Source organism: Psammomys obesus, unplaced genomic scaffold (genome assembly GCF_907164565.1).
Source record: "Psammomys obesus unplaced genomic scaffold, mPsaObe1.curated_primary_1811, whole genome shotgun sequence".
In the NCBI taxonomy this organism is placed as follows: Eukaryota; Metazoa; Chordata; class Mammalia; order Rodentia; family Muridae; genus Psammomys; species Psammomys obesus.
In genome coordinates this window covers 3,493,545-3,507,042 of record NW_026596091.1, presented here as the reverse complement: position 1 = coordinate 3,507,042, position 13,498 = coordinate 3,493,545, and the positions used below count along the sequence as shown (strand labels likewise).

At 45.0% G+C, this 13,498-nt stretch overlaps 1 protein-coding gene across 2 annotated transcripts in view; it reads left to right on the top strand.

The window, feature by feature from the left end:
- The window catches only part of Txnrd1 (thioredoxin reductase 1), an 83,471-nt gene that overhangs the window by 3,285 nt on the left and 66,688 nt on the right, over positions 1–13,498 (top strand). For both annotated transcript variants that reach the window (XM_055627898.1, XM_055627901.1), the window contains exon 2: positions 4,665–4,754. In XM_055627898.1, coding sequence (XP_055483873.1) covers positions 4,749–4,754 — 6 coding nt within the window. In that variant the 5' untranslated portion in view covers positions 4,665–4,748. The remainder of the gene's footprint in view (positions 1–4,664; positions 4,755–13,498) is intronic.

Genomic DNA, 13,498 nt, shown 5'->3' with positions numbered 1-13,498 from the left:
TTTATTTATTTATTTATTTATTTATTTATTTATTTATTTATTTATTTATTTATTTTTGCTTAGCATTTTGCAGGCGTTTTTGCTATAACATGTCCCATTCCTTCTTAATTAGCTTGTAAAAATGTTTCCTGCTGGAGTTTCAGGGGTCAGGAATGCATCTTAGTGCTTACCGATTTTAACTCCCACGGTTCCTTGGCCCACTGCCTTACAGGGGGCCCAAGGGCATCCATGCGCTCCATTTGGAGAAGGGTGCTTACACGTGAGGACCTGTCCAAACCCTGGCTCAGTTAACACTGGCCAGCTTCTCCAGCAAGGCAGGGGCAGTGTTTCTCAAAGATGGCCCCAGGAGCACTCGCAGAAATTAATTACATGTGAGTGGGGATGTAAGTTACAGACTCCCTTTCCTGAGCCTGTTAGCTGGGTCTGAGGTGCTGGGTCAGGAAGGCAGGGTATGGGTGCTTTGGATAGGGATGACGATGAGGGAGCCTCTGGGGGCCATTGAAGCAGAGGTGGAGAGAGGAAATGGGGTGCTGGCATGGAACTACACATCCTGACTGTCTCGCTGGGAACCCCAGTCAGAGGTTAATATTGCATGATTTGTTGGGCAGTTGGGGAAAAGAGGTGCTTTTTCACCTATTTTAATATTGTAGCTTAAATAAGTCTTTGCCCATTGTTTGACCCTCTCACTTGATTCTTTGTATGTGCAGAGACTACTTAGAGCTTTTAAGTTACTTAATATTGAAGGTACAGTTTAGATTTATAGTAGATTAAATTCTTGAAAGGAGGAGTTGGAGCTCTGTGTACCTTTCTTTCAGGGAACAATTGAGTGAGAATTCCTTCTAGCTTGGTTTCTGGCCCCGAGCTTCTGGTGAAATTAATCTGTAACCATTAATGTGAAGTGATAGTGGGTGTTTACTCTAAAAATAATTTCTCTTATCTCTTTGGAAAATTACTTTGTTATCTTATGTGTATGGCTCTCTTGCCTGCACATGGACGATGCAGGTGCCCAATGCCCATGAAAGCCAGAAGACTGCATTAGATCCTGTGGAACTGGAATCACACGGGGATGGTTCTGAGCTGCCATGTGGGTGCTGAGGAGAGAACCTGGGGCCTCACTGTGTAACTCTGAAACTTGCTCTGTAGGCCAGGCTAGCCCGGAACTCACAGAGATCCACCTGTCTCTGCTTCCCAAGCGCTGGGATTAAAGGCATGTGCCACCACCCAAGTCAACCAGGGACCTACCTACCTTTGTCTCTCCTTCCTTCCTTCCTTCCTTCCTTCCTTCCTTCCTTCCTTCCTTCCTCCCTCCCTCCCTCCCTCCCTCCCTCCCTCTCTTTCTCTTTCTTCCTTCCTTCCTTTTTAGATTTATTTATTTACGTATCAGTGCTGTATCTTTATGTGCTCCCACATGCCAGAAGATGGCATCAGTTGGAGCCACCATGTGGTTGCTGGGAATGGAACTCAGGACCTCTGGAGGAGCCTCCAATATTCATATCTGTTGAGTCATTGCACCAGAAACTTTTCTGAGTAGATCAGGCTGGTCTCAGATTCGGAGAGATCTGCCTGCCAAGTGCTGGGACCAGTGGCATACACCACCACATGCTTTCTTGTTCTTTTTACACAGCATACAAAGCGGTAGGTTTCATTATGGCGTTTTCATCCTGTGTCATTGTTTTACTTCTAACTCATCCCTCCTGCTCCCCCCACCTGCCTGAATGTTTGATGTTTAAAGCACATATTTTATGCCTGTCTGTTTAACCGATGGTGAAATGATTTTCAGCTTTCAATTCTCACCTGTGTTCGGAGTGCCATACTGAATATGCACCAACACTGAACAAGGTGCAAGAGGTGTCTCTGCCATGGTCAAGTGCTGTGTAAGGTATATGTGTGCACAGACAATCACTTTAGATGCCCATGTGTCAGGAAAAGCTGAGCTGAGCAGGAAGCAGTACAATGACTTGGGAGAAGAATGGGCAGCCTACCTCACTCAAGAGGGTATTTTCTCCATTCATTTTCCTGTAGATTTCATTTTTCTTAGCAGCTGAATAATATTTCATTGTGTAAATGCAGTACAATCTCATCATCCATTCATCAGTTGATGGGCATCTAGGCTGTTCCCAGTTTCTGGCTATTAAGAACAGAACATTGGTGTACACTGTGAGCAAGTGTCTCTGTAGTAGGATAGAGAGTTGTTTGGGTTCGTGCCCAAGAGTGGTGTAGCTGCATCTTGAGGTAGGTTGATTCATGGCTTCCTGAGGATCCGCCACACTGATTTCCATATTGGCTGTACCAGTTTGCACTCACCAGCAATGGAGGAGTGTTCCCCTACCCCAGATTCTCACCAGCATGAGCTGTCATCTGTTTAATGATCTTGGTCATTCTGACAGGTGTGAGATAAAAATCTCAGAGTATTTTTTTATTTGTATTTCCATGATGACTAAGGATGTGGAACATTTCTTTAAGTGTTTCTCAGCCATTTGTGTTTCATCTTTTGAGAACTCTGCCTGGTTTTTAAATTGGTTTATTTATCTCCTTGATGTTCAGTATTGTTGTTTTTGTTGTTGTTCTTTACGTATTCTAGATACTAACGTTCTGTCAGATGTATAATTGGTAAAGAATGTTTCCTGTTCTGTAGGCTGCTGCTTTGTCTGGATCGTGGTGCCCTTTCCCATACAGAAGCTTTTCAGCTTCACCAGGCCCAACTTTTTAATTGTTGGTTTTAGTGACTGTGCTATTTGGTATCCATTCAGAAAGTTATTTTCTGTGCCAGTGAGTTCAAGGCTATTCCTCACCTTTTCTTCTATCAGAGTCAGGGTAACGGGGCTTAAGTTAAGGTCCTCCATCTGGAGTTGAGTTTTATGCAGGATGATGGCTATGGGTCTATTTGTACTCTTTTCCATGCAGCCTTGCAGTTTGACCACCAGCATTTTTTGTTTGTTTGTTTGTTGGTTTTAGTTTTTTGAGACAGGGTTTCTCTGTGTAGCCTTGGCAGTCCTGGACTCTTTGTAGACCAGGCTGGCCTTGAACTCACAGAGCTCTGCCTGCCTCTGCCTCCCTGAGTGCCGGGATTACGGGCATGCACCACCATGCCCGGCTGACCAGCAGCATTTGTTGAAGATGCTGTCTTCTCTAGTGTCAGGATCAGTTACGGAGGATGGCATCAGAAGTAGCCACAGTGCTCCTAAGCATGGCTTTGCTTCAAGAGTGCAGAAGGAATCAGATTTCTGCAGCCAGGACCAGATTTTATTCTCCTTTGTATAGAGAGATCAAGACAGAATGGGAGAAGAAAAGAAATTAGCAGTGAACTTCCAACCCCCAAGTGTCATTTATCAGAAACTTTATATTGGATGGCCTGCTAGGGCAAGCTTCGTTCACACACAGTCCTCAAGACAGGAACAAGCTGGTCCCTGGGCTTATTGCTGGGATTTTCCTCTTTAATTTTTTTAAAATTATGATCTCATTCATGCCTTAGCCCTAGCAGGCTTGCAACTCTGTCAGGGCCAGCAGGCCCCAGTCTTGCATAGACCTCCTGCTTTTCCTCTGCTCCCGGGGCTGGTGTGCGACACTGCACCGGGCCCCACAGTGTCTGCGAAGCATCGGTAGGAAAGGCAGGAGGTTTCTCTGGCTCTCGTGTGGGGAGAGGAGCGAGGGAGGAGTAGAGGTCAATTGAGAGGGAATTGCTTGAGATCGTTTTCGGTTTTTTGGTTTTCTTTTTCTTTCTTTTTTTTTTTTTTTTTTTTTTTTGCAGCGCTAGCTAATAGTCTTTCTCAGTAGATTAAATACAAACGTGACTGCCAGTGAACTTTGTTACTGGCGATGTTGTAAGACTTGGAGTGTGGGGTTGAAAGAGATGACTCAGCAGTTAAGAGCACTGCTCTTCCACAGCCCCCAACACCATTTGTCAGCTCACAGCAGTCTGCAAGTCCAGTTATGTGACTCAGTGGCCTCTTCTGGCCTCCACAGGCAGGCACCATGCACAGGTAGCATGTAGACATACATGAAGGCAGAGCATCCATATACATTAAAAAAAAAAAAAACCTGAGATTTTTGTGTGTGATTTAGTTAATTTTTTGTAACTCAGTTGCATGATTATTAAGGTTGGACTTTGTAGATGGATGTCAAAAAATTGGACATGCCTGTAAATGTAAACAATTCTTTCTTGCATTTTCCCAAATTCTGACATTTCCGGCCTCTGGCACTCATGTTTTTGAGTTTTTTGTTTCTTTGTCTCTCTGTATAGTCCAGGCTGTCGAGGAACTCACTCTGTAGACCAGTCTGGCCTCCCTCAGATCTGCCTGCCTCTGCTGGGATTAAAGACACGTGCCACCACCTTCTGGCTCACTTAAGTTTTTGAATGTTCAGTTCCTCTACTTAAGCTACTCTTTTTCTCCTCTTTGCCAGGCAAACTGACCTCCGTATAAAGGCTAGTTCAATGGCAGCTTGTAATTCCCCAGAGGGCAGGGGTCTTGCCCTTTCTGGGCACTTTTGGACACAGTGTAGCACATGCCACTGGCTAAGCTCTTGGGGCAAGGGGAATTTCCTCTTTGGGTCTTGCATGGTGCACAGCAGATACTGAGGGAATGTTTGAACAGTCAGGGCTGTTCCCTCTGTCTGCTCTTCTTTCCCTTGTGATCACCCCAGGAACCTCTGTTTTTGTTTTCTAGAAACTTCTTTATCTACCCTTCTTGCTTCGGATCTCCTGAGTTCCTGTGGACGGGACAGCTCACACAGATCAAATTGACATTATAATGAAGGTAAGAGAGTGGGGAGTGTGTGTGTGTGTGCGCGCGCGCTTGCGCGCGCGGGCAAGTATAAGCTTACCTGAAGTCAGAGGACAACATTGGTTGCAGGTCCTTCTACGTTCTTTGAGACAGAATTTCTTATTTTGCATTTGTATATGAGATGCTGGGTAGCCTGAGAGCATTTAGGGATTTTCCTGCCTCTGCCTCCTATTTCCTGTGGGTATACTGGGTTTACATGGGCTCTTGAGATTTGAACTCAGGTCCTCATACTTACATAATGGCTCCATCTACTGAGCCATTTTCCCAGGCCAATATGGGAATTTTCTTTTTAAAATTTGTTTTGTTTTGTTTTTTTGTTGTTGGTCTTGTTTGTTTTGGTTTCTCTATGTAGTCCTGGCTATCTTGGAACTTGCTCTGTAGACCAGGCTGGCTTTGAACTCAGAGACCCTCCTGAGCACTAGGAGAGCGCACCACTGGCTGCTTTTTATTTTTCATTTTTATTTATTTATTTTGATGCTCTGACAGTGCTTGGAACTCACAATGTAGACCACGCTAACCTTGAACTCAGAGAGAGCTGCCCGTCTCTGCCTCCTAAGTGCCATCCCAGCCAAGGCTGGAGACGTTGGAGTGTTTCTGACATACGTGACAACACACTTCCCAGTACTAGTCTAGTCCTGTTAGTCTTGTTGCCTTAGCTCCCTTCAGCACTCAGGACTCTTCCACCTGTTGGTGTTAGTCTTGTTGCCTTAGCTCCCTTCAGCACTCGGGAATCTCCCACCTGTTAGTGTTGAAGGTGCTGGGCATCGATGAGTAAGTGTGCCTTCGCACAGTCATTTCCTAGAGTGATGTGTAGCGTTAGGGACTCAGTGAAAAGCAATAGATTTGTCGAGAATGTGCCATGACACAGTCTCCACACTAAGCATTTTACATATACAAACTCCTCTAAATCCTTATTTATTTTCCGTTTATATTTATTAATGTTTATGTGTGAGTGTTTTGCCTGCCTTTTATGTCTGTGTAGTGTGAGTGTTCTTGGGTACCATGGAGGTCAGAAAGCGGCACTGGCTCGCCGGAACTGGAGTTATGGATGGGTGAGAACCACCATGTGGGTCCTGAGAAATCAAGCCTGGACCCTCTGCAGGAACAACAAGCTCTTAACCACAGAGCCGTCTCCCAGCCCGTATGTCGGGTCACGTAATCACTGCAACAAGCAGAGGAGGAAGATGAGGCTCAGAAGTCCTCACAGCCAGCCAGTGGCAGCACCAGCTCTCTGGTCTTAATCACATGCATAGAGGCGGCAAGCGTGCGAGCTGACGAGAGCCTGGACTCCTCCACCCCCTCCGAAGACGAGGAGATAGGCCAGAACCTGGAAAAGAGTAAGAGGAACACATCCAGGACATTTTAACCTGATGTTTGGTGACAGGATGACCAAGAACTAGGCTGAGAAGTATTGAAGACACTTCTGATGCTGCGACTCTTTAGTGACCCCAACCATAAAATTATCTTGTTGCTACTTCCTAGCTGTAATTTTGTTAGTGTTATGAATCATAATGTAAATATCTGATATACAGGATATCTGATATATGACTCTCAAAGGGGTAGCAACCCATGGGCTGAGAACTGCTGGTTTAGGGTCTGAGCGCCCTGAGTGCTGCTTGGCATTGCTGTGCTTTGGTTGGAAAGCAGAGGGAATTCAGTCTCTCATTATGTCCACCACCTCAGCTGTAGCCCTGGGACATAACCTTGAACGAGAGGAGCCTCATAGAAAACAGGTCGCTCTTAAGGCTGCTCTGATATCAGCTCGCCTCTCCAGAAAACTTGTATTGTATATGACCGCTCCCTATTATGACGTACAAGCCATGTGATGGTGTGGAAAGAAAATCAGGGTTACTAGGATGGAGTTCCAGCCCTGACACAGCCATCAAGTAGCTTCTTGGCCTTAGCCAAGCTCCTGAGCACCTCCAGGGCATGGTCTTCTCACCCCTGGGGCATGGTCTCTGCACCAGCTAGGTTAAGAAGATGGGGAAGCCTTTCAGGTTCTCTAGATCCTACAAAAAGAGAATCAAACACCATGCCCCTAAATTTAGGTATAATGAATATGATAATTCCAAATAAAAATACCAAGCATTTTATAAGTTACATAATATTCAAAGTAATTTCACTTGAATTATTTAAGATATGCCCCTGCCCCATCTTGGCTGCCAGGATGCCTGTCTGAATAACAACTAAGGTTTCACCTCACCCACTTCATTTTATATGGGCAAGTTGGTAACTCAAAATAACAAAGAAGGACATGTTTTACAGCCGTAAACACACGGAAGCACAAATATTGTCAGTTGTATTTGAGAAGGATCTCGGTGGAATGATTTGTAAAAATTCAAATTCTCTATCTGGGATCATTTTCTGAAGGGAATGTCCCTATTTAAGTCCCTTAGTTGGGCACTATGGTGGTGGCAGAGGCTACAATCCCTGTTCTACAAACTCCAGCACAGCCAGGGCTACACAGAGAAGCCCTGTCTCAAAAATAAACAAACAAACAAAACAATAAGAAACAAAATTTAAGTTCCTTATTTATGAAAAAACTCTTTATTTTCTTCAGTCTTCCCTTTGGTGCTGTGAGCCCCTGCATGCTCAGCCATCTCTCTGTATTTGATTTGCATTTTCTGTGTACGAGTGTCTTGCCGGCTTGTCTGTGCACTGTGTGTGTGCCGTGCCAGAAGAAAGGCTCACATCCTCTGGAGCTGGAGTTTTATGGATGGGTGTGAGCCACCATGTGGGTGCTGGGTACCAAACCTGGGTTCTCTGCAAGAACAGCAAGTCCTCTTAACTGCTAAGCCATCTCTCCAGCCTCTTGAATAATTTTTTTTGGAGGGGCAGGGGGTTGAAACAGGGCTTCTCTGTGTAGCCTTTGCTGTCCTGGAACTTACTCTGTAGACCAGGCTGACCTTGAACTCACAGAGATCCACCTACCACCACTGTCCAGCTCTCTGAAATGCTTTTAAAAGGTGATATACTTTACATTTTTAATTATTTATTTTATTTAAATCTTTCCTGTTTCTGACTTTTGCAGAGTTCTTTAGTGTTACCTTTAAAATGATTACATCTTCTTAGCATTAATTTTATAGCCAGGTTAGCTGGACAGTGGTGTTGCACACCTTCAATCCCAGAGCCCGGGAGGCAGATGCTGGCAGATCTCTGTGAGGTCGACGCCAGCCTGCTCTACAGAGAGAGTTCCAGGACAGCCAGGGTACATAGAGAAGCCCTGTTTCAACACGCATCCCCCCCAAAAAATCTTTAGTCAGATAAATGGAAGTTTGTTTTTCTTTTTCTTCTTTTTGGTCCTTCAAATTCTAACCCTAATAGGATAATCTCTGGCATGACTATCCAGTAATCAAAGGCCAACCTCCTGAGAGAGAAGGATAAAGAGAGAAGGAGGGAGGGATAGAGGGAGAGACAGGCAGACAGACAGACAGAGAAGGAAGGAGGGGGAGAGAAAGAAAGACTGCTATGTTTGGCAAACCAGTTCTTTGGAAGAGTGCTTATCCTTTCTGGATATGTTCTTAATCTGCAGCCTTGGAGTCCTGGTTTTGGGCTGCAATCTTGTGAGAATAGGCTTATCAACTGGGAAGTTCCTCTCAGGCCTATCCCAGTTTCAACCGGCAGTGAGATCTCTCAAGAGCTATAACCAGGCTACCGCAGTCCTCATGGAGCTTGCTTCTGACAGAGTCAGCACTTAATCTGATGAGTTCTTTGTAAGGATGAAAACTGTTGTAAGTCTAGAAACTCGTCCTAAGGCATTTTGCCAACTTAATAGACAAATAATGCAAACATTAATATGTACTCATTATTTTCAGCGTTCGAAATTCAACCTCGTGCCTATTACAGAGTCCTTGTGTTGCCATGCCTATTTCTGTTTTCTTTTCCTAGTATGTCTCATCCCTTGCAGGCTTTAAGGTGCGTGTGTAATTACCCCCTCTTCACTTTGTACACTGGGCCATGCTTATCCGTGTAAGCTTCCCCACTCTTAGGTCTTTTATGGAATGACCTCTCAGTTCATGGGGCCTCATTAGACTCAAAGGTAATAATATGTAGTGTGTCTGTGGGCTGAATAAAATTCTATTACCATTATCACTTTGGTAAGAGGAGTCTTCTGAGAACAGCCATGTGCGGGCAGAATTGTTTGCTCTTGAACTGAGACATTACCCTTCAGGGGCAATGGGACTCCAGAAATCCTTCATTTCTCCTGACTTCTTGCTGTCTGGATGCTTTCCACCATAGGCAACAGAGTCAAAATACATGCGTGACAAACCTACAAGCCTGGAAAGCCGTGACAGCAGAGCAGGGCGCTGTTAAAAACTTTATCACACTTGGAGTAATCACACAAGTTTCAGCAAGTGCGGCCTTGCTGCCATGAGTTTGCCGGGCTCCCCTTTGCCTCCCTCATCTCCCAGCTGGGAATCTAGGAATTCTTTCTCTCCTTGGAGAGGCCCAAGCCTTTGGCCTTTACCTCGTCCTCTGAGAAGTCTTAATAAGTGACTCTAATGATGTCTAACTGGATTTCTGTTCTGTTGTTAGTTTCCGAGATCACAAAACAGACCCCCTGGTCCTTTAGTGCTCCTCCCAAGTTCCCCGGCTTTGAATCCCTCAGAGATGGACTGGGGTCAAGAGGGAGGAGGTGCTGAAGAATCTCTTCCTTAGGAGTGAAGTGATGTTGCTCTTTTGCTCTTGCATTTGTCTTACGTGATCCTGTGGGAAATCTTAACAGTAGAGAAATCCATCACGGTGGGGGGGGGGTATTTTAGAGCACTGCACTGTAGTTAGTCTTTGGAACTTTGGAAGAAAAGTGAGTTGGTGTTCATTTTACATCCAAGAGAAGAGCTTTTCAGGTTATTTAGTTTTTTGTTTTTTGTTTTTGTGTGTGTGTGTGTGTGTGTGTGTGTGTGTGTGTGTGTTTTGTTTGTTTGTTTTTAGAGCCAAGGCCTTGCTATGTAGCCCTGCGTGACCTGGAACTTCCTTTGTAGATCAAGCTGGTCTGGAACTCATAGAGACCCACTGCCTCTGCCTCCCATTGCTGGGATTAAAGGTGTGTGACACCGTCCAGCTTTTTTTTTAATCCTAGATAAACAGAATTTTTGGTAATGGTTTTCAAACTTTCATCCTTAGTACTGTCTCAGTTTCTTTTCCTGCTGCTGTAATAAAAGTCCCTGACAAAAGCAACTCAGGGGAGAAAGGTTTTTTCGGCTCACAGTTCCGGTTTGCAGCTTGTCCTTGTTGGGAGGCCACATCAGCATGAGCTCCAAACAGTCACTGCTTCTGTAACCAAGAAGCAGAGAAGGTGCTTTGCTGATGCTCAGCTTGCCCTCTCTGTTCTGCAAAGTCTGTGATTCCCTGCTTAGGTAATGGCCCACCCACATCAACTAACCTAACCAGACAGACTCAGGCCAGCCTTAATCCAGACAAGCCTTCATGGAGACCTGCCTCCTAGGTGTCCAGGTGACAATACTGGCACAGGTGTTTATGAGAACTCACCGGGATGCCTGCTGTGGAAAGCCAGGATCAGTCCTAGAGATTCCTGAGCTGGAGATTTTCAGTTCAGAGCTCTCCAGACTCAACCTAGACAGGAGGGCTGTGGCTGGGGAGATGGAAGGAAGGGTTTTCCCAAAGATGTGAATAAGAATGTGCCATTGTGAGCTTGCTAGGAAAGTTTTGAGGTTTATTGCCCCAGCCAGCAATTCTGGCAGTTCGTTCAGTCAGCAGAAGGGCTGCAAATGTCGTCATATTGTCCTCACCCAGACTCACATTTTACTGCATTTGTTTATTTCCCTTGTTTGTACCCACCCTGTCTTTCTCTTTTTCTCTTTTCTGCGCTCACACACAGGTTCACAGACATTTCTTCCTGAGCCGTCTGAGATGTATTTCAGACATCAGAGCTCTCTCCCTTAAATATCCTTGCAGGTCTCCAAAGAACTACATAATCCTAAAGAATTTAATGTTGCCTTAATCACATCGTCAAATATAATCTATATCAAAATTCACTCAGTTGTCCTCCCTCAATTTTTGTGATCCACAATCTTAACTAAGCACCACAAATTTTAGTTTGTAGCTGGTATTATACACACACACATATATGTATATATATTTGGTTTTTTGAGACAGGGTTTCTCTGTGTACCCTTGGCTGTCCTTGCGTGGACTTGCTTTGTAGACCAGGCTGGCCTCAAACTCACAGACTGCCTCTACCTCCTCGAGTGCTAGGATTACAGGTGTGCACCATCGTGCCCGGTTCAGGTTATTATATTTTGCAGGATTATATAGAAGATGACTAGTTCAAAGGAGACCCCTTCCAACATTTAGATTGCTCTCTTGTGTCACTGACCCCTTCACTTGGAAACTCAGCTATGCTGATGCACTCAAAATTTGCATAATTTCAGAGTGCATGTTTGGTGTGGTTCTGTTCCATCTGTGAAACCACACTTCAGGGATGGTTCACAGCAGGAGGTAAACGTTCCCCCAATAGCACCTTTTTGTTTTCTAGTTCCTCCATGTCTTGGATAGGCTATGGACTGGGGAGGCCCTGCATTGCCGAGCTAGGGCCTCTCCTCACGGCCAGCGAGGGGTGACCCAGGTATCTCAAGAGAGATGTTAGCAGTTTCACCACCCTGTGTATATGTGCTCAGTCTCACCAAGACTCACTCAAGGGAGCCTAGTCCACTGTTTGGCTCTTAATAGGCTTTCATGGGTGGCAGCATGAGGGCTAAACACTCATTTTAGTATGGGGAAGCAACATTAAGATGTGAACCTCGGGCTGGAGAGATGGCTCAGAGGTTAAGAGTACAGGATTTTCTTCCAAAGATCATGAGTTCAATTCCTAGAAAGTACACAGTAGCTCACAACCATCTGTAATGAGATCTGGTGTGCTGTTCTGGCCTGCAGGCAGAATACTGCATAATAATGAGTAAATAAAACTTAAAAAAAAAAAAAAAAAAGATTTGAACCTCAGGGCTGAGCATTTAGCTCAGTTGTATTGCATTTGCTTAGATCAGGTCAGGCGCAGGGACACATGGGGGATGGTGTTAAAGACACAGAACAACAAAGACACAGAAGGAAGCCTAGTCCTTGAGTAGGAGCGATCTGGAGTCAGTTTCCTTCAGTACATTTGTAGTTGGGTCGCCTTGTTTTCTCTCTTCCCGAACAAAGATGAGAATGAATTCTGTGTGTCCTTAAATCAGAGAGAATGGTTTGACATTTAAGAGTGTCCAGAACAGGGTGTTTTACACCTTGGGGTGTATAAGTTAGAGGAAGCAGGCAGCTATTCAGAAGCACATTGTGCTGGGAACTCCCAGGGCTTGACTGTTCTGTTTTAGGACCTTCTCAGGGCTGTCGGTCTGTTACCTGGGATTCTGTGCTATCTAACAGTACGTTAAACCATCCCCACCGTTTTTTGAATCTTGAGCTGTTTACAGCACTGGAAACGACTGTGCCTCGAGAGACTTCTGTAATTAGCCATCTGCCTTAAGCCAGGCATGTGTCATTTCTAGAGTTTTTTGTTTTGTTTTTATGACAAGTGATGTTGTAACCAAATTGTCAGCACAATGATGTAAGAAGAACAGCTTGAGGGCTGGACAGGGGACATGATGAAGAGAGCAGCAGCTTTGTTACTTAGCTTTGGGAAGGAGAGAGCCAGCTGGAGGCAGCGTTCCTCGGTCCCTGCATCCGGGAAGACAATGGGCATGTGCAGTGGCTGCCGCCTCCACCCTCTCAGGTCTGGAGACTCACTTCAGCACACATGTGCCAACACTGCCAGTTTGCAGTTCGCATTTTACTGTCAATTTTAATTTTCACTTCGAATAAAATAGAATAGATTCTTTTGCCCTAGTTTGCTATTTTCTTTCCGATCAATTAATTGTCCTTATTTGTTATTCATTTTATATTCATTGTGGCCAGTTTATTGTTTCTTGAGTTATTTTTATCCTAAATATTTTCCCTATTTTTTTATTTTACCTTACAAATGTTCTTAGGGTTTTGCAGTATATTCTGCTGCACATTCTTTTTTTTTCCAAGACAGGGTTTCTTCTGTGAAACTGAAGACTGACTGTCCTGGACTCACTTTGTAGACCATGCTGGCCTGGAACTCACAGAGATCCACCTGCCTCTGACTCCCTGAGTGCTGGGATCAAAGGTGTGGGCCACCATGCCCAGCTCCTGTTGCATATTTCTTATGAGGCAAAGGTGGAGCTTCTTAGAAGCAGGTGTGTGCATGTGTGTAGGTCAGAGCCTGACGCCGGGCATCTTCCCCTGTTAACTTTCCACCTCATCTTTTGAGACAAGTCCTTTCACTGAATCCGAAACTTGTCGGTTTAACAAGACTAGCCAGGAAGCCCTGGGATCCTCCTGTGTCCTCAGCATCCCCAGCAACTCTGTCTAGGGTCCAAACTCTGCTCCTCATCAGCATGGCCAGTGCTTTAACTGAGCCATTTCCTCAGCTCCCAAGAAGCAGTTTTTAATGCAGTTTTAAGAGTTGGTGCCTGGTGCAGTGGCCCACGCCTGTAATCCCAGCACTCAGGAGGCAGATGCAAGAGGATAGCTGTGAGTTCGAGGCCAGCCTGTTCTACAAAGTGAGTGCAGGACAGCCAAGGCTACACAGAGAAACCTGTATAAGAAAAAAAAAAAAGGTAGGCATATGTCTGTGTATGAAGAAAGACACATTTGCGTGTGTGTGTGTGTGTGTGTGTGTGTGTGTGTGTGTGTGTGTGTGTG